Below are 20,733 nucleotides of genomic sequence, written 5' to 3' on the forward strand. Positions count from 1 at the left end.
GGATAGACAAAAATACAATAGACAGAGAAACAGAGAGGGAAAAGGGGGACAGGGGTATCCTTTATTTGAGACATGAGGAGTTGAATGACTGTTTACCTACCATGTATCTGTATGACTCTCAGTAGCGAGTGAACACTGTTAGCATTGGGCTTCTGCAGCAGCACCTCCTCTGACAGAGGGTCCTGTATGGACAACACAGTGGGAGAGGAAGGCATCAGACCACTCATCAACAACATTCACCTTAACAGCCCTCCATAGATTTCCTCTTACTCATATCATTGAATATTCCTTATGAGGGAATACACTTCACATAAACCTGTGTGGTATACTTAACATGATTTAGGAAGGGGTTTTAAAGTAGTTTATAAACTGCTTTAATGCACCTTAAACCAGTCTCACCTCAATACCCAGCAGAGCACTAACGCAGGCCTCAGAGGCGTCACAGATGGCCGTGAGGTCGTGACCTCCCTCCAGAGCCATGATCACCCGGCCTCCAGCTAGACCCATCAGCTGCCGGGTAAGGAACCCAAAACCTGACGGACACATCCACATTAACACAGTCAATATGGGATGTGGTGGCCAATTAAGCATGGGAACTTTGCATGTTAAACTAGCCTAAATCATGTTCAATGCGGCATTTTCTAGATTGACAACATGGGAATATACTGCAGGGCATGTATCAATCTTTATGACATTTACAGCGCAGATTAACATACAGTAAATCCCTAAAGACACACAGTTACAACACTAACAAAAATACAACTACAGATGTAGGATCTTAATTTGAGCCAGTTTGCTATAGCAGGAAAATAATCCTGCAGCAACAGGAAATGTAAATGATTATGTGGATTTTTGTAGGTGTTGATCCATTTTTCGTGAGGGGAAAATGAAGTCTGAAATTTCAAAGTGGAAAGTACAAACTTTAAGAGAATTTTTAAACTTCAAATACACTACAAGTTGAACATTTCCTAAATTTCAGAAAAGTTATTCTGCAACAGGGTGATTACATTAAGATCCAACATCTGTATTGTCCATCCTACTTGATTTTTTATCATGCCATTTTATTTTGTGTACCAGGTCAATGCTTATAAATGTCTTGCCTTCCATTTATCAAGAACTAACTAGCAAAGCTCTAAAACCACTTTATAGGCTAGCTCGGGGTCTAAAGTGTACTGAGGAAAACCTTGCTTACATTTGGCGGTGACCTTATAACCCCCTAGAGGTGCAGGGTGTCCCTCTGCTGCATCAAACCCCGAGGAGACCAGGACCACATCAGGGGAGAACTCCTGAGCTATGGGCATCACCACCGCCCTGCAGGGAGAAACATTAAACAACATCTATGTCATTTAGTCCACTAACAGCCCTGCCTGGCTGTTTCAGACAGTGAGGAGAGCATGGTTGGGGTTGAGCTGCTAGGGAGTGGGCCTCCTGTTGTTTTCTGGGCTGCTGTCCATCACCCCTCTCTGTCAGAGAGTCAACCAGCACAGTGCAGAGCAGAGCCGCCAGCTAGCAAGGAAGCTAACGCAGGCATCTCCGCTGCCGCCCGAGTTCAAAGCCGCCATAGGCGCGTCTGGTTCCCATTTGGAGCTTGTCACTCTCCTCACGTCACTGACAGCATGCCATCTGGGATCCATTTAGGTTCATTATCCTGCGTTTGGATTCCTCCAGCCCAGACCCCCCCACTCCCCACCACACTATCTAACCCCGCCTCCCCTGTAGACCAATAAAACCTTCCATACTCCCCTGTGAGCCCAGCTATAGACAGACTACAGGGAGAACAAGAGAGAGAGGGAGAGGGCTCATTAAAGATCAATCAGAGAGAGGAGAGGAGGAGAACAGGAACGAGAGAGAGGAGACATGGAGGTGGGGAGGGGTGTAGTGGTGGAGGGCAGCATTCCCCTGGAGTTTAGAGAAACTGACTGACAATATTTCACCAACAAATTTGTTGCGCATTCTAAATCTGTGTGGGACAGATGTGTGGCAACAAAATATGTATTTTCAGATAACAAAAACAGAGTTATAATTATTATTTCCAAGGATGGTGCACTATTGTGTGGAAAAGTAAAGTATATTAGGAATACTCTGGTTTGTTACTTATTACGTTGAAGTTAAAAACTTTTGTTGAAACTTTTCCAGTACTATGTTGTCATTCTCATTTTGTTACGCTGGCTTAGAGGTGGGGCCCACCCACTTGGTTGTCTGCCTGCAGTGTGGACCCTCTTACTGTGTGGTTGCTACAGTTTCCTATGGTTGCCACCAGACAGCAGACCAAACCAACATACAGAGACTTCGTTAGAACTTTCAACTACCCACCGGTGGCAATTAAGTGCCATGGAGGAAGTGTCAGTGAAATGTCTGTTTAATACAACACCAACCAAACCTGGAGACAATTTCATCTTACAAAAAATCTAATTAAAATGTAAAAAATTGGGACCATACACATGCACTTCAAATGACTGGGATTCAGAAGTGCGTCAATCAATTTACAGTATATTGACAGCAGTGCTCGGTAAAGACACTGTGCCCCATGTTGTTTTGGCGAATTGAAGAGCAAACTCTCTCCAGTGAGCAGTAGACTGAATCACGGTGACACCCAGATGGTTACTACCAATATTACAATTTATTTCTCGTGTAGGTTGCTATCCTAATCAAAATAAAATCAAGTGGGATGGAACAAAATGGCCACATTAGCTACCGCCAGCGACATGCGGCATGTCACAGTGACATCAGGATGGTGACCAAGATGTTTCTCCCTCACCCATCGAAACAAACATCACTTAATTTTACACCTTTTAACTAGCGTCATGCTGCATCATAAACTAGCTAGCTGGGAACACTGGCTGGGAAGGGGTTATCAGGACAACTGATGAAACTAACCATTCGTCTCCACCCGACTTTCAACTGTGAGAAATACGTCATTGATTTGGGCAACATGCGTGTCCGTATAGCTTCATATACATTTTTGGTGATGTCACTTCTTGCCACTGGGGGGCAGTAAAACAACGTGATGGGTCAGGTCAAGTTACATTAGGTTTAAATGTAGAGCCAGCGAGATGACAAAGACGCACCAAGTAAACAGTAGTAGAGGGTCAATTTCCTCAACAACCAGTAGCGCTGAAACGTGAGGCTAAACTTCTCTGCTGTTTTGGTCCTGAAGCTACCATGTTGTAGCAGAGTGAAGCACGCCCGTGCACATGCGCAGGTACTCTGTGTGACTGTGTGAGAGCAGTCTTGCATCGCACTTATCTCAATGGGCACGTTTCTCTACTCAGACGTTGCTGACGCCTGCCAGATCTTACAATACCTGGATAGGTATTTTACCTATCAGCTAATCACATCATGGTCGCATTCCCCTGCTTAGACGCTGCATGTCATCGAATGTGCAGTGAGGCACCATACTGCTATACCATATGATGTGGTTAACTGATACGTATAATACCTATCTATCTATCTATCTATCTATCTATCTATCTATCTATCTATCTAGGCGTTATAATATCTGGCATGCATCAACAACGTCTGAGTAGTAAAGGAACACAACCAACATGTTATCTCAATCTGGTGCCCGACTGCACAGTCGCTGACGTGGTTGATTCATGCAAGGTCTGAGCAGGGGAACGTGACCAATAACTGCGGCGCTCACCGTGGCAACGTCACGCCTTTCCTGCATTCAATGACCTAAAGCGCCGTCTTTGGGTGGAATGTTGTTCATATTTTTCATAATTTCATAATAAAAACACAACAAAAATCTGGTGTTTCTATGTCAAACAGTTTTGATATATTTATATTCTGTGATGTCTATAAAGTGTAATATTGGGATGCAAACTCAAAATGTTATACATTTTTTAGGTCTATACTTTTATTTCAAAGTAGATTTGTTTAAGACTACCAATTATTCACTCCGTGTGACGCTGATTTAGCCCACTGCAGTAAAAGTGAATCTCAATGTGACCTTGCTTGAAAACTCTATTACATTTTTGCCAAAACTTTCAAGAAAGAGAACAAAAACTGAACATAATTTATTATAGTTTTTATTTTGGTTCGTTTTGGAGTCAGTCAAAGATAACAGTTTTAGTATTTTCTTTTGGTTCATTGTTTTATTTCTGTTTACTTTTTTCATGATTTGTTTTTGTTTTAGTTTCAGTTTCAGTTTACTATAATAACCTTGGTCGGAGCTGTCTTACCTAAAAGCAGTGATGTACTCAGCATCACTCATAGGGGGGTCCAGACCTCCAGTCCAGGCCACATTGACATTGAAGCCCTCTCCAGCACCAGATCCCACCTACAACACAGACACACACAGAGACCTACTGAGACAAAGCATTCTCCATGGAGAGGAGGATACTGTCAATAAGAGTAACATAGAGGTGCTAGAGGCACAGCACATGTAGTATAATCTCGAAAGACATCTCTCCACTGTAACTTAGGAACCTAGCTAGCTCTTTGAGTTTCTCTTGACGTCGTCTGGGCCTACTAGCAGAATTCACCGTGTAGAGCTGAACCAATGATGTCAATTACCTCAGCCGGCCCGCCGCTGCCAGGGAAGAAGTTGCCGTCGTCATAGCGATGCAGTGAGATATACAGCACACTGGGATCATTGTAAAACACTTCCTGGGTCCCATTACCATGGTGAACATCCTAGCAACAGGACAGAGATGGAAGAGAACATTTGGTAACATTAAAACCAATAACTGCTGGCTCGTGTTATGTCATATCCTAGGCCTAATCAATAGTACCAATAACTAATGTGAGACAGAACTCATGTGTATACTGTACGTGTTATGTCATATCCTAGGCCTAATCAATAGTAACCAGTAACTAATGTGAGACAGAACTCATGTGTATACTGTACCTGTGTTTACACATACAGGTACACATACAGGTAACTGCCAGAATAAAGGAAACACAAGTAAATGAGGGATACAAAGTATATTAAAAGCAGTGTGTCCACACAGGTGTGGTTCCTGAGTTAATTAAGCAATTAAAACATCCCATAATGCTTAGGGTTATGTATAAAATGTCGCTCATTAATTTGGCTACCATGGCTAGAAGAGACTTCAGATCTCAAAGGACCATAGGGGGTTTAAAGCGATTCTGGAGTGGCGCCTGACAGTGTTTTCTACCTCCATCAACAAAACACCAAATTATTGAATTTCTCATGGAAGAATGGTGTCGCATCCCTCCAATAGAGTTCCAGACAATTGTAGAATCTATGCCGAGGTTCTTTGAAGCTGTTCTGGCTCGTGGTGGCCCAAAACCCTATTAAGACATTTTATGTTGGTGTTTCCTTTATTTTGGCATTTACCTGTACATAATTCATGTGTTTATACATACAGTACATCATGAAGGTCAGTACTATTAGTTATTGTCAAAATAGTACTAAGTCAACTGAGACGAGGACACCAGCAACACAAATAACGCTGCTACTGTTAATGTTACAACCACTCCAACTGTAGTCCCTTACCCAGTCAACGATGAGGATCTTGTTGGCACTCAGTTTGTGTTGCAGCTGTTTGGCTGCAATGGCCACTGAGTTGAAATAGCAGAAACCCCTGTGGCAGAGAGGCAGAGAGAGAGAAAGAGGCAGAGAGAGAGGCAGAGAGAGAGAGAGAGAGGCAGAGAGAGAGAGAGAGGCAGAGAGAGAGAGAGAGAGGCAGAGAGAGAGAGAGAGAGGCAGAGAGAGAGAGAGAGGCAGAGAGAGAGAGAGAGAGAGAGGCAGAGAGAGAGAGAGAGGCAGAGAGAGAGAGAGAGGCAGAGAGAGAGAGAGAGAGAGACAGAGAGAGAGGCAGAGAGAGAGCGAGAGAGAGGCAGAGAGAGAAAGAGAGACAGGGTGGAGGGCAGAGAAACATACATTATCAATACAAGATGATAGTGGTTAGGATAAGAGAGAAAATGGTGGAATTCATAGGAGCCAACTCAGCACACTAATCGTAGGAGAGTAGAGAAGAGGCATAAATCTTCTCTGTTCTTCTCCTTCCCAGCTTCACTATCAGCCCATAAATATCCATCGTCAGACAGGCTGCTGACACTGCAAAGCTCAGCAGAGCCCGCTGTGGTTAGCCTGGGCACGCACCACCACAAGGAGTATAGTATACACAAAAATCAACACACACACAGTAGATATGAGAATATGAAACAGACTCACATTGGGTTGGAGGGGTCAGCATGGTGGCCTGGGGGTCTCACCACTGCAAAGCCATTCTGGAGAGAAACAGTCAAACAAAACAAAGGATTATCATTCAGTATTCTTTGTCAAGTGGCCTAAGGCAGTTGGTGAGGCAGACCAGAGTGTGATTGGATGAGGAGTGGAGTACAGATCGGTGTCTTACCTTGAGTTCTCGTTTGGCCACTCTGAAGGCCAGCTCTGTGACGCTGCCTGCAGCCATGCGCGATGCCGTGGATGTATGAGACTCGTTCCAGATTGTGTCATTATCCACCTGCCAATCAAAAACAAAACAACATGAGGGTGAGTGACAGGACAGCAGTCAAGCTTGATGGAACCGGTCGTAAGCATGCGTTTAGAAACTGCTAGCATGCTACACGGAGTTACAGTGTATCAGGTGAAGTGTTTTTCTTTCCATGGTTTAAACAACACCAACTAATAGTACTACAGGCACACTGGTTTGGAGGCAAACAAACCTCACCTCAATCATTTACCAGACTATAAAATAGCTGTCTGATATATTTACGCAGACACACTCTGTGCCATAGAGATTTGCTATCCAAGCAACAGAGAAACAGGACCATGCATACATGGTGTTGTATATACAGACCTGAGGGGTTGTCATTCCCTCAGGACTTAAACATTCTCCTGTCCACTCCATTTTATCTATCCTTTCATTCTTTTTCTCTGTTTGTTCACAAACTCGCATTTCTAGCCGTCTGGCTCAGACAATGAAATTGGAGGCATTTCTTTTATCCCTCGTCATGCGCATATTGTTTCTATTAGTTTGAATTGTCATGGTCCGATGGAGATCGTCAGGCAATTTATTGACATGTCCCAACGCACTCATGTTTTCCTCTTTCATTTCCACCGCCTCGTCTTCTCATGGCCCTCTCCTGGAAACAACATCAACAACTACCATCACTCTAATCAATCTGAATGGACTGTATCATATATCCGTTGTCAAGGATTTGGAGGGAAGAATTGCCAACTGAAATCGAGAGATGTTGTGCGTGTTGTGAGTGAGAGAGAGCTAGGGGAAAATGTGTGTCTGTGCATGCGTATGTGTACTGTATGTGTGTGTCTGTGTGTGTCTGTGTGTGTCTGTGTGTGTGTCTGTGTGTGTGTGTGTGTGTGTGTGTGTGTGTGTGTGTGTGTGTGTGTGTGTGTGTGTGTGTGTGTGTGTGTGTGTGTGTGTGTGTGTGTCTGTGTGTGTCTGTGTGTGTCTGTGTGTGTCTGTGTGTGTCTGTGTGTGTCTGTGTGTGTCTGTGTGTGTCTGTGTCTGTGTCTGTGTCTGTGTCTGTGTCTGTGTGTGTCTGTGTCTGTGTGTGTCTGTGTCTGTGTGTGTCTGTGTGTGTGTGTGTGTGTGTGTGTGTGTGTGTGTGTGTGTGTGTGTGTGTGTGTGTGTGTGTGTGTGTGTGTGTGTGTGTGTGTGTGTGTGTGTTGGGCCTCTCACGTACCCCTACTCCTCCACATGGCAGCATCACAAACATCCTTTGAGAGAGAATGCCTGAGGGAGAAAAATGCAAAGAGGTTTTATTAACCAAACAATCAATGTTAACAGCTCCTTTTCAAACAATTTTACATTAGAAATGAGTATCAGACATTACTGTACGTTTGTGTACCATCACTGTAGTGACAACTTAAATACATGAATGAGTTGACTACTAAACATAACAGATTCCAAAGTGCTTTCAATACTGTAACTTTAACCAAAGGCAAATCCCTAGTTACTAGGGACATCAGAGTTACTAGGGACAACAGAGTTAATAGGGATAACAGAGTTACTAGGGACACCAGAGTTAATAGGGACAACAGAGTTAATAGGGACAACACAGTTAATAGGGACAACAGAGTTACTAGGGACACCAGAGTTACTAGGGACACCAGAGTTACTAGGGACACCAGAGTTACTAGGGACACCAGAGTTACTAGGGACACCAGAGTTACTAGGGACACCAGAGTTACTAGGGACACCAGTTACTAGGGACACCAGAGTTACTAAGGACACCAGAGTTACTAGGGACACCAGAGTTAATAGGGACACCAGAGTTACTAGGGACACCAGAGTTACTAGGGACACCAGAGTTACTAGGGACACCAAAGTTACTAGGGACACCAAAGTTACTAAGGACACCAGAGTTACTAAGGACACCAGAGTTACTAGGGACACCAGAGTTACTAGGGACACCAGAGTTACTAGGGACACCAGAGTTACTAGGGACACCAGAGTTACTAGGGACAACAGAGTTACTAGGGACACCAGAGTTACTAGGGACACCAGAGTTACTAGGGACACCAGAGTTACTAGGGACAACAGAGTTACTAGGGACACCAGAGTTACTAGGGACACCAGAGTTACTAGGGACACCAGAGTTACTAGGGACACCAGAGTTACTAGGGACACCAGAGTTACTAAGGACACCAGAGTTACTAGGGACACCAGAGTTACTAGGGACACCAGAGTTAATAGGGACACCAGAGTTACTAGGGACACCAGAGTTAATAGGGACACCAGAGTTACTAGGGACACCAGAGTTACTAAGGACACCAGAGTTACTAGGGACACCAGAGTTACTAGGGACACCAGAGTTACTAGGGACACCAGAGTTACTAGGGACACCAGAGTTACTAGGGACAACAGAGTTACTAGGGACACCAGAGTTACTAGGGACACCAGAGTTACTAGGGACACCAGAGTTACTAGGGACACCAGAGTTACTAGGGACACCAGAGTTACTAGGGACACCAGAGTTACTAGGGACACCAGAGTTACTAAGGACACCAGAGTTACTAGGGACACCAGAGTTACTAGGGACACCAGAGTTAATAGGGACACCAGAGTTACTAGGGACACCAGAGTTACTAGGGACACCAGAGTTACTAGGGACACCAGAGTTACTAGGGACACCAGAGTTACTAGGGACACCAGAGTTACTAAGGACACCAGAGTTACTAGGGACACCAAAGTTACTAAGGACACCAGAGTTACTAAGGACACCAGAGTTACTAGGGACACCAGAGTTAATAGGGACAACAGAGTTACTAGGGACAACAGAGTTACTAGGGACACCAGAGTTACTAGGGACACCAGAGTTAATAGGGACAACAGAGTTACTAGGGACACCAGAGTTACTAGGGACACCAGAGTTACTAGGGACACCAGAGTTAATAGGGACAACAGAGTTACTAGGGACAACAGAGTTACTAGGGACACCAGAGTTACTAAGGACACCAGAGTTACTAAGGACACCAGAGTTACTAAGGACACCAGAGTTACTAGGGACACCAGAGTTACTAGGGACACCAGAGTTAATAGGGACAACAGAGTTACTAGGGACACCAGAGTTACTAAGGACACCAGAGTTACTAAGGACACCAGAGTTACTAAGGACACCAGAGTTACTAGGGACACCAGAGTTAATAGGGACAACAGAGTTACTAGGGACAACAGAGTTACTAGGGACACCAGAGTTACTAGGGACACCAGAGTTAATAGGGACAACAGAGTTACTAGGGACAACAGAGTTACTAGGGACACCAGAGTTACTAAGGACACCAGAGTTACTAAGGACACCAGAGTTACTAAGGACACCAGAGTTACTAGGGACACCAGAGTTACTAGGGACACCAGAGCAAGTAGCTTAACTTTACAGTGCTGTTGCCAAACTGTTACCAGTTACATAAAGCAGTGGTTCCCAACTCTGGTCCTCGAGTACTCCCAACAGTACACATTTTAATTGTAGCCCCCGACAAGCACACCTGATTCAACTTGTCAACTAATCTTTAGGCCCACAATGGGTTGAATCAGGCATGTTTGTCTAGGGCTACAACAAGCATGTGTACTGTTAGGGGGGCTCAAGACCAGCGTTGGGAGCCACTGACCTAAAGGCTTCTGGCACAAGGCCTGATGCAGTAGACCAGTACATCATAACATCTGTAGTGAGGACGTACCGGCCAGCTTGCGGTTGTCCAGTTTGAGGCGGTTGAGAGGGTTGGTGCCATACAGAAGGACATGACGCTCTGAATGGACCGACTGCAGCTCCTCCAGAGTGGCCTTCCTACCTCGGATAGTCTGTTGGAACACAGACCAGACAGAGCAACAGATAATGGACCAGGTGGAGACAGCTATGGTGTCTTCTAGTAACTTGTAATCAGTGATATGGATGTATGTGTAATACGTGTGTAATGATAATGGTGATGTTTGTACCTCACACTGGCCCCTGAGACCTCTCTCCTGGAGACGTGACCAGATACTCTGGATCCTCCCAGCATGCTCTGGGTGGCTGCTGTTGTCACCACATGTGCACTGGTGCTTCAGCATCTGAGAGTCATAAACCAGACCTGCAACCAAACACAGTCAGACATTAACATGACTGTTTCCAGTGATTACTACTATTTCCTCCAAATCAACAGCTATAAGACAGATCTAACCACAATGAGAAAGCTAATCGAACAAATGCAATTAAATAATATCAACTTATCAGAGAATCCCTGACCAGGCCTCAGATTGAAATACAGCCACAGTAGGGATAATAACATACACCGAGGTAGGTCCTCGTGGTGGCAGTGTGCCTGTGTGTGTGGTCCACTTCTTACCGGTGGTGAAGCGTGGTTTGCTCTGTGGTTCTGGGGTGGACAGGGGTAGGGGTATGTCTGGCAACGTGAGGGATGTGGAGGCTGGCGAGGACTGGGTACGGGAGAGGGGGCGGTGGGCACCGCCAAGCATAATGGGTACCGCCAGTGTCTCCATGTGGGCTGTCTGGCGACGCAGCTGCTGCAGCTGTTTCTGTTTCTCCCATAGCAACGACTAGAGAGCGAGAGGGAGATAGAGCGAGAGAGTCAGATAGAGCGAGAGAGAGATTGTGGTGATTTTCAACCCACAGAAATCTATATACACAAGAGTATGCCAAACCTGCACGAACAAAATATAAAAGCCTTTGCTGCTCTCTGCTGGAAGTTCAAGGAGACATGTTCTAGTGTTGGTCTACCATCCTCGTTGTGTCTGTATCTTACCTGGTTGAGTATGAGTGTGTGTTTCAGGTTGATCTGCCCTCCCCGGCTGTCTGCCGCAGACACCAGCTCCGCCTCCCTCAGTGACTCCGCCCTTGCTCTGCCCTGATAGATGTCGCTGGGCGCTGGCCCCACCTCCTCAGAGTCCATGTCTTCTGAGGGGATCTGTTTGAGACGAGGCTTCTCACTGGTCTTAGACATCAGCTTGAACACACAAATAATGATCCATTTAGCTTTATTCATTCAATTCTATCAATGTATTTTTGCCAAAAAAGACAGCTGCTGGCAGATGAAGCCCTCCGTGGATTGTACAAAAATCGATAATCCATTACAACAGAGTGAGTGAGCATGAGAGTATATGTGAGCAAAGAGAGATTTGTGAGGGTGTGTAAGTCACTGACCTTTCCCAGATGTGTCTGCTGTTTAAGTCTCTCCAATAGTTGGCTGTCGTGGTGCTGCTGCAGCAGATGGGGGTGAAGGGATCTGGGGCTCTGCGGCAGGGGCTCTGAGCGAGTCCGGCTCAGACGCTTGTGAGGGCCCCCATCCGGGGCCAGATGATCCGTCTGGGGGGAAAACTGCAGAGGAACAGGGCCCAGGCCTGGAACTGAGACCAGAGGAGACAGGTAGTGTGGCTATAAGTCTGACTCTTTGTCAAGGCCACAAGGTGGCAGTGTCACAATACCTATGACAGCAGCATAAACATTTTCTCCATAGCTCTTTCACAGGAGGCTGAAGAAAAGTCCTAATGCCGACAGAATCCAGTTTAGCAATTCAGTATTGTTTCAGACTTTTATAAGTAACACATTCCTGGCAAGGACTTCTCCTGTTCTATGTCAAAGTCAAGTTACATGTGAAAGGAATTTTCACTACCATATACAAAGGCAATGTTTATTGGAAGTCAAACTTATTACAAGCCAGAATTGTATGTGAATCCTGTGGTGTCTCACCAGCGAGCATTGGGGCGTGCACCAGTCCGGAGGGCTCCAGGATGAGGACAGGCTGGAAGTGAGGGGACAGCGACCCACTCTGCTCCTCCGTCCCCAGGGGAAGGTAGACAGACTGGCCTCCCGCCACCATAGGCACCCGGCCCACCTTCAGACGGGACAAATCTCCATCACTCTGCACACATACACAGAGAATGTGGCGATAAGTTAACTAGTTGCTATCAAAGAAGAATCTTAGTGTTGTTCTTTTTTTACAATTGCTCTATCTCATTATAATTATGAAAAGCATTTAATTCATAACCTCCATAACATCTACAAGTCTACATCTTTTTCTTCATGTTGTGTGATATGCTTACCCTGGCGTTGGCTGGCAGGCCCAGGGTGATGGTGGGTAGGACAGAGGAACTCTGGACGGTGAAGTGGGCTAGAGACCCATCCTGGAGCAGCAGTCTCTGGGCCTGAGGGGACGCAACATGAATTCAACTATATTGCCTTGACTGTGTACTCTCAAACCTGATAGGTACCTCAGCAGGTGCAGGTCTTGTGTGTAGTGTTTAAGTGATTTTATGTTAGTGAATACATAGTGAGTGTGTGTGTGTGAGAGTGTGTGTGTTTGTGTAGTGTTTAAGTGATTTTATGTTAGTGAATACATAGTGAGTGTGTGTGTGTGAGAGAGTGTGTGTGTTTGTGTAGTGTTTAAGTGATTTGATGTTAGTGAATACATAGTGAGTGTGTGTGTGTGAGAGAGTGTGTGTGTTTGTGTAGTGTTTAAGTGATTTGATGTTAGTGAATACATAGTGAGTGTGTGTGTGTGAGAGAGTGTGTGTGTTTGTGTAGTGTTTAAGTGATTTTATGTTAGTGAATACATAGTGAGTGTGTGTGTGTGAGAGAGTGTGTGTGTTTGTGTAGTGTTTAAGTGTATACACAAGTGAGAGTATCATACAAAATGCATGTGGGACAGCCTGCTTATTCTGATAAGCCAAGGCTAGACGACAGGGTGGAGAGAGTTTGATTCGATGGCCAGATCTGTTGTTGTGTTCAACGAGGTGGAGAGAGTTTGATTAGGTGATCTGGTGTTGTGTTCAACGAGGTGGAGAGAGTTTGATTAGGTGATCTGGTGTTGTGTTCAACGAGGTGGAGAGAGTTTGATTAGGTGATCTGGTGTTGTGTTCAACGAGGTGGAAAGAGTTTGATTAGGTGGCCAGATCTGGTGTTGTGTTCAACGAGGTGGAGAGAGTTTGATTAGGGGATCTGGTGTTGTGTTCAACGAGGTGGAGAGAGTTTGATTAGGGGATCTGGTGTTGTGTTCAACGAGGTGGAGAGAGTTTGATTAGGTGATCTGGTGTTGTGTTCAACGAGGTGGAAAGAGTTTGATTAGGTGGCCAGATCTGGTGTTGTGTTCAACGAGGTGGAGAGAGTTTGATTAGGGGATCTGGTGTTGTGTTCAACGAGGTGGAGAGAGTTTGATTAGGGGATCTGGTGTTGTGTTCAACGAGGTGGAGAGAGTTTGATTAGGTGATCTGGTGTTGTGTTCAACGAGGTGGAGAGAGTTTGATTAGGGGATCTGGTGTTGTGTTCAACGAGGTGGAGAGAGTTTGATTAGGGGATCTGGTGTTGTGTTCAACGAGGTGGAGAGAGTTTGATTAGGTGATCTGGTGTTGTGTTCAACGAGGTGGAAAGAGTTTGATTAGGTGACCAGATCTGGTGTTGTGTTCAACGAGGTGGAGAGAGTTTGATTAGGGGATCTGGTGTTGTGTTCAGCTACAGGGCTACAGACAGATGTCCTTCTCCAGTATCACTGTTTTAAACATTTCATTACCCAGACCGCATAGCCTAGAGAAACACACTGAACAAACAGTCCAGAAACTAAGGCTCTACTGGTCCCATCTCCACACAAACACACTAGAGAGGAGAATCAAAGCTTCATGCATATGTATAGGTGTATGTGTGTGTAGGGGAAGGGAGGCTGGGTAAATACCAATCGGATAATAACCTCATGGGACAGCCCGCCAACAGATTGCAGCACTCCGTTCTCATTGGGTAGACTGTCGTTAGGCGAGCTGCAGCCAGACACTGGTGTGCTACTGCTGCTGGGGGACGAGTCTGCAGAGAGAAAAAGGGGGAAAGGGAGGGAGAGAGAGTTCATAACACAACATGTCTCAGTCATTCTATTGGCCCTGGCACCACAGAGTATAGCGGGCAGCAGTGTTTGGGGGAGTGAGGTACTTACCCAGAGTGTCGGGCACCCGGTGTTTGATGGGGGACGGGGCACTCTCCTTGCGTGTCAGAGGACTCTTGCGAGTGTTCAGGTGTTTCTTCAGCTTGTGTTTCACCTTCAGGTTGGGCTCTGAGGCTGCTCAACGACAGAGATAACATCATTAGTATACATTTACTGTCTCCGAAAACTATCCAATACAAAAGAAAGTTAGTAGCTGAGTACAATGTAGAAATCAGGATCAATACCATTGAAAGATAGAATTTCCTGTCCATTCATACATTCTCAGCAGTTTAATTCTGCTGATGTACAGAATGTACCATATGTAGGAAACATTTAGATTTACCGTGAGCTTCTCTAAAACAGGTTCTACAGGCATTGTGAAGCCTAGATCCGATTCCAAATCAGGTATTATGAACAGGATGACAGTGATGAAGTAGTGTGCAGCCACGTGGCTAATTAACTGTGTGTCAAAACTGTGTTATAATGAATACTCTGTCAGTCAGTCATCTCTCTGGGCTGTGTGTAGGGCAGGCAACCGTGCTTCAGATTACAGCATTACAGCTTTGTAACAAGGATCTTATGGGCTAATTAAAGAGTGTAGCCTCATAGCATCAGGCCCTGAGGCACAAGGCATGTGAGAACTAAACATTTGCATGGCAAACACCTGGTTTTGTGTGTGTGTGTGTGTGTGTGTGTGTGTGTGTGTGTGTGTGTGTGTGTGTGTGTGTGTGTGTGTGTGTGTGTGTGTGTGTGTGTGTGTGTGTGTGTGTGTGTGTGTGTGTGTGTGTGTGTGTGTGTGTGTGTGTGTGTGTGTGTGTGTGTGTGTGTGTCTCACCTGCCCTGCGTAGAGGAGTGTCATCTGAGCCGTCAATGGAACCCTGTGCGGGGGAGGACACTAGAGGCTGGGGCGGCCCACTGGGGTCTGGAACCAGCTCCCTACAGAAACAAAACACAGACAAACAACACAGTCAGTCGGATAATCAATTGGAAACTGAAATCAAGGTGAAATGACTCAGCACAACACACATACTGACACATAATGTAATGGTAAAAAATGAAAGCATGCTACTGAGGGTGTAAAGAGTTCTCACCTGTAGCCCACATGCTACTGAAGGTGTAAAGAGTTCTCATCTGTAGCCCACATGCTACTGAAGCTGTAAAGAGTTCTCACCTGTAGCCCACATGCTACTGAAGGTGTAAAGAGTTCTCACCTGTAGCCCACATGCTACTGAAGGTGTAAAGAGTTATGACCTGTAGCCCACATGCTACTGAAGGTGTAAAGAGTTCTCACCTGTAGCCCACATGCTACTGAAGGTGTAAAGAGTTCTGACCTGTAGCCCACATGATACTGAAGGTGTAAAGAGTTCTGACCTGTAGCCCACATGCTACTGAAGGTGTAAAGAGTTCTGACCTGTAGCCCACATGCTACTGAAGGTGTAAAGAGTTCTGACCTGTAGCCCACATGCTACTGAAGGTGTAAAGAGTTCTGACCTGTAGCCCACATGATACTGAAGGTGTAAAGAGTTCTGACCTGTAGCACACATGCTACTGAAGGTGTAAAGAGTTCTGACCTGTAGCCCACATGCTACTGAAGGTGTAAAGAGTTCTGACCTGTAGCCCACATGCTACTGAAGGTGTAAAGAGTTCTGACCTGTAGCCCACATGCTACTGAAGGTGTAAAGAGTTCTCACCTGTAGCCCACATGCTACTGAAGGTGTAAAGAGTTCTGACCTGTAGCCCACATGCTACTGAAGGTGTAAAGAGTTCTGACCTGTAGCCCACATGCTACTGAAGGTGTAAAGAGTTCTGACCTGTAGCCCACATGCTACTGAAGGTGTAAAGAGTTCTGACCTGTAGCCCACATGCTACTGAAGGTGTAAAGAGTTCTCACCTGTAGCCCACATGCTACTGAAGGTGTAAAGAGTTCTGACCTGTAGCCCACATGCTACTGAAGGTGTAAAGAGTTCTGACCTGTAGCCCACATGCTACTGAGGGTGTAAAGAGTTCTGACCTGTAGCCCACATGCTACTGAAGGTGTAAAGAGTTCTGACCTGTAGCCCACATGCTACTGAAGGTGTAAAGAGTTCTGACCTGTAGCCCACATGCTACTGAAGGTGTAAAGAGTTCTGACCTGTAGCCCACATGCTACTGAAGGTGTAAAGAGTTCTCACCTGTAGCCCACATGCTACTGAAGGTGTAAAGAGTTCTGACCTGTAGCCCACATGCTACTGAAGGTGTAAAGAGTTCTGACCTGTAGCCCACAGGGGGACCACTGAGAGGGTTGGAGCTGGTTCTTCCCAGGGCTTGTTGTTTCTGCTTCTTCAGAATCACCTCCTGGAGCTTCTGCTTCACCAGGGAACTGGCCACGGCACCTGTCAATCAACACAGATACAGATATCAACACATACTGTATTTATTTATTTATCTTGCTCCTTTGCACCTCAGTATCTCTACTTGCACATTCATCTTCTGCACATCTACCATTCCAGTGTTTAATTGCTATATTGTAATTACTACGCCACCATGGTCTATTTATTGCCTTAACTCCCTTATCCTAACTCATTTGCACACACCGTTTATAGACTTTTTCTACTGTATTATTGACTGTATGTTTGTTTATTCCATGTGTAACTCTGTGTTGTTGTATGTGTCGAACTGCTTTGCTTTATCTTGGCCAGGTCGCAGTTGTAAATGAGAACTTGTTCTCAACTAGCCTACCAGGTTAAATAAAGGTGAAATAAATAAATAAAATAAACAATGGGAATGGCCCTCTATTAGTCTCTCCCTCTATCCACAGATGGACCTGACCTTCCCAGTGTGTGTGTGTGTGTGTGTAAGGCAACGGGAACAGTGGGCTCTGTGTGAGGACGAGGTAACACGTGATGTCTAGCATGCCTCAGCTCCAGCCCACAAAACACAGAGATAAGCAGCTCAGAGCCACAATGGTCCATTGACAGCCACTCACAGAGAACCAGGTTTGGGACCCACAGGGCAGAGGTCAGAATAACATTACTCAGCTCATCCTCTCCCCTCCTCTTCAGGGCCCTACCAGATACTGTCTGACTGGAGGAATGCTCAGAGACCACACAGATGTATTTATGGCCACACAAAGACAGAGCACAACATTACTGTTTTCCTCTGCTTGTTGTAAGAGATTTGGTATTATTTTTGTATAGGTGCAATGGATGATGACTCAATTTGCTGGGAAAAGGCAGAAGGAAATGCCTCTCAAATGGGTGGGTCTACATGTTTTTTCTGCACCAGGCATTCTTTGGTTAGTTGGGGTGAAAATGTACATTTGCAGAGTGTGTGTGTGTGTGTGTGTGTGTGTGTGTGTGTGTGTGTGTGTGTGTGTGTGTGTGTGTGTGTGTGTGTGTGTGTGTGTGTGTGTGTGTGTGTGTGTGTGTGTGTTGATCTGTGTTTATGTTTGTGTGTGTGCAGGATGTTTATCTTGTGGAAGTGACATTGATGGATCTATTTCTCTTTACACCAGATTGTGCAGAACATTTTCAAATCAGGGCAACAATACTACAGTGTACAAGCACACACACACATGTATGTTTTTGTATCCTTGTGGGGACCAAACAATTGATTCCCATTCAAAATGCAATTTTTCCTACACCTAACCTACCCTTAACCACTAACCCTAACCCTAACTGTAAATGAGCCTAAAATAGCCTTTATCCTTGTGGGGACCAGCGAAATGTCCACACTTGTCTGAATTGTCCCTTGTTTTACAGTCTTTGTGAGGACTTCTGGTCCCCACAAGGATAGTACAACTAAACACACACACACACACATACAGTAAAACTCACTCTGTTGGCTCTTGTCCTTGTGCCACAGCTGCTGCAGCTCTTGCTGTTTCTCCTGCTCCTGCTCACGTCTCCGTTGTTCCATGTTGAACTGAAATACGATGAGACACTCAGTAAAGCATGTGTGGAAACAGGAAAAAGTGCCCCTCTGAACTGGGAATGTGTGACATATGGGTGACAGAAAGAGTTGGACTAATGAGCTTGAATGGAGCATGAAAGTCATTACTAATATGATTTGCACAAATGTAAACATTACAGGCATTACACATTAAATACAGTACATGTACTGAAATGCATGGATTCCAGGGGCTTCAGTGTGTGAATGTTTGGTGACTGTGTGCTGGGAGTGGGCATAGCCATACAGAACATACCCGTATGTGCTGGTGCAGCTGCTGCTGCGAGAAAGGGGTGCCGGGCTGGGGGGAGAAGGGGCTGAGGAGCAGCGGGGGGTGCAGGGGCGTCAGCAGGGATGTGTCCGAACCCGGCCGCATCACACGCTCCGTCACACGCAGGTCCATGGGGACTGACCCCAGTGGCGCAGACACCGAGGACTCTGATAGTGGGAGGGAGGGAGGGAGGGAGGGAGGGGAGAGTGTTGAGTTTCTCAGAAAATCCATTCCTTACTTCCAACCTCTGGACTTCAGATCAAGTGTTTTCATACAGTACAGCAGTAACACTTAACTCCCAGGGCTCGATTTTCCTCCACTGGGCTACACTCCTCTCCTAACTCTACATTCTTCAGTGACATAAATGGCAGATGTTTATGGCTTTGCATGCTGCTCCGGGACATTTGCATTGCATGGGGGAGTCAGTGGGAAAGATGCCTCACCACGTTCAACAGGATCCAGGAAGGGTTTGGGAAAGAGATGCAGGTCTTCCTACACAGTATTGACACGTGCACACGCACTTGCACCCGCATACAGACAAAAAAAAAAAAAAAAAAGACTTGACATGACATTTCCCAGCAAGTCTTGGGTAGAGAGTTTATAACTACATGCCAGGTCTCAAGTGTCTGAGTCAAATTATGTACATGTCACTCATGAAAGTTGACTTGGCCTGTATCCAAATTATGAGCAGCACCAGTAAAAAAAAAGTGAAAGGGTAAAATACTGTATAAACACTGAGTGGTTCTGTCTCGGGTAAAGATCTGCAGGCAGGAGAACTTCACCTCACAGCTGGGTTAAAGAGGCTGTGTGTCGTGACTGAGGGTGAGAGACCGTAGATTCCATTAATACCGCTGTTGAATTGTGAGAATCGCAATATATTTTGTAATCGCCACCTAAGCATTGTGATAATATAATTTCGTGAGGTCCCTGGCAATTCTCAGCGTTAGTGTTTAGTGTGGTGCGCACTGTGTTTGAGGAGAAAAGCCTCCTTCATACACACTGCTATAGCCAGCTGTGTACTCTCAACCCCTGAATGGGGAAAACGGATGATGTAACTCATGCTTTAGTTCGGACGTCCATGGAAATCAAAGGGCTATTTACAGGCCCTCACAGTGCACAGCATCAACGTATACTGTATCATCAAACAAACAGTCCATTGTTCACTAGACCATTACTGCTAGACTACATCACTCACTCCCCACTGCTAATGAACCAACAATAAAACAATGTGTTTATCAATAGAATGAAACATTTGCTTTTCACAACACCTGATGAGGAGTGTCTTTGCGTGAGTGCGCACGCTGTAGTGTGTTTCTGTGTAAGAATGTGGTGTGTCTGTCAAAGTCCAGTTGTTGTTTGTGTGTAAATGCAGCTGTAACACCTGTGCCCTAACATGTTCTGACACAGCCCTGGGTTTAGGGGCTCCATATTAGGAGGCTGGAGTGGAGGAAGGAGAAAGACTTGGCAGGGGCTGCATGAACGCCATCAATGTTTGGAATGATTTAAATCCATCTTGACAAGGAGTCAACAGGCTCTGTGGATGCGTTCAAATGGCACCCTATTCCCTATATAGTGCACTACTTTTGACCACAGCCCTATGGGTCCTAGTCAAAAGTAGTGTACTATATAGCGAACAGTGTGAGATTCGGGAGTCGGAGAACACGTGGATTATTCCAGGAACGTAACAGCAGCGACTCATACAAGGAAACAGAGGGGGCCACTCATCAGCAGAAAACACCAGTGTCTTTCCTGTTTCCATCTCTCTCCTACTACCAACTATATTTAGAACACACAAAGAGAGGGACCACATTTACCTACACAACTATTTTGTTTCTCACAAGAAAGACACTTAAGACTCGCCTTCAGTTTCCACAGTAATGGATCCTACCGGGAAAGTGGGGGTGTGTGTGTGTGCCTGTGTGTGCTGTGAGAAAGAGACCCTGTTTGGCTGACCCTCCCACAGGTACGGCTGTGGCAGTCATGACATTTTGTCATCTGGTTATTGTCATGCAAAAGACTGCCGGTCTCACGGTAATTGACCGTTAATTAACATAAACACATTTAGCATCTCCAGGCCTCCAAACATACAAACTGCATACAAGCCACTGATGTGTGCCTTTGGAACATATACACTTAAAAAAGTATAATAAATCAATTTAATATACACCATCACAATAAATCCATTATTTATTTTGTC

At 45.5% G+C, this 20,733-nt stretch overlaps 1 protein-coding gene across 6 annotated transcripts in view; it reads right to left on the bottom strand.

Moving 5' to 3' along the window:
* The window catches only part of LOC129829967 (histone deacetylase 7-like), a 103,751-nt gene that overhangs the window by 4,758 nt on the left and 78,260 nt on the right, over window positions 1-20,733 (bottom strand). For 4 of the 6 annotated variants that reach the window (XM_055892030.1, XM_055892033.1, XM_055892029.1 and 1 more), the window contains 22 exons: window positions 18,522-18,703; window positions 18,154-18,241; window positions 16,590-16,710; window positions 15,174-15,274; window positions 14,351-14,473; window positions 14,099-14,223; window positions 12,477-12,578; window positions 12,124-12,295; window positions 11,578-11,780; window positions 11,180-11,380; window positions 10,763-10,973; window positions 10,374-10,507; window positions 10,118-10,238; window positions 7,624-7,673; window positions 6,330-6,437; window positions 6,146-6,201; window positions 5,465-5,552; window positions 4,519-4,638; window positions 4,185-4,282; window positions 1,193-1,311; window positions 400-533; window positions 101-182 (listed from right to left, as the gene is read on the bottom strand). In XM_055892030.1, coding sequence (XP_055748005.1) covers window positions 101-182; window positions 400-533; window positions 1,193-1,311; window positions 4,185-4,282; window positions 4,519-4,638; window positions 5,465-5,552; window positions 6,146-6,201; window positions 6,330-6,437; window positions 7,624-7,673; window positions 10,118-10,238; window positions 10,374-10,507; window positions 10,763-10,973; window positions 11,180-11,380; window positions 11,578-11,780; window positions 12,124-12,295; window positions 12,477-12,578; window positions 14,099-14,223; window positions 14,351-14,473; window positions 15,174-15,274; window positions 16,590-16,710; window positions 18,154-18,241; window positions 18,522-18,703 — 2,739 coding nt within the window. The remainder of the gene's footprint in view (window positions 1-100; window positions 183-399; window positions 534-1,192; window positions 1,312-4,184; window positions 4,283-4,518; window positions 4,639-5,464; window positions 5,553-6,145; window positions 6,202-6,329; window positions 6,438-7,623; window positions 7,674-10,117; window positions 10,239-10,373; window positions 10,508-10,762; window positions 10,974-11,179; window positions 11,381-11,577; window positions 11,781-12,123; window positions 12,296-12,476; window positions 12,579-14,098; window positions 14,224-14,350; window positions 14,474-15,173; window positions 15,275-16,589; window positions 16,711-18,153; window positions 18,242-18,521; window positions 18,704-20,733) is intronic. The other 2 variants (XM_055892031.1, XM_055892032.1) reach the window with 2 other exon arrangements.

The sequence above is a fragment of the Salvelinus fontinalis genome, chromosome 31 (genome assembly GCF_029448725.1).
Source record: "Salvelinus fontinalis isolate EN_2023a chromosome 31, ASM2944872v1, whole genome shotgun sequence".
NCBI classification, from domain to species: domain Eukaryota; kingdom Metazoa; phylum Chordata; class Actinopteri; order Salmoniformes; family Salmonidae; genus Salvelinus; species Salvelinus fontinalis.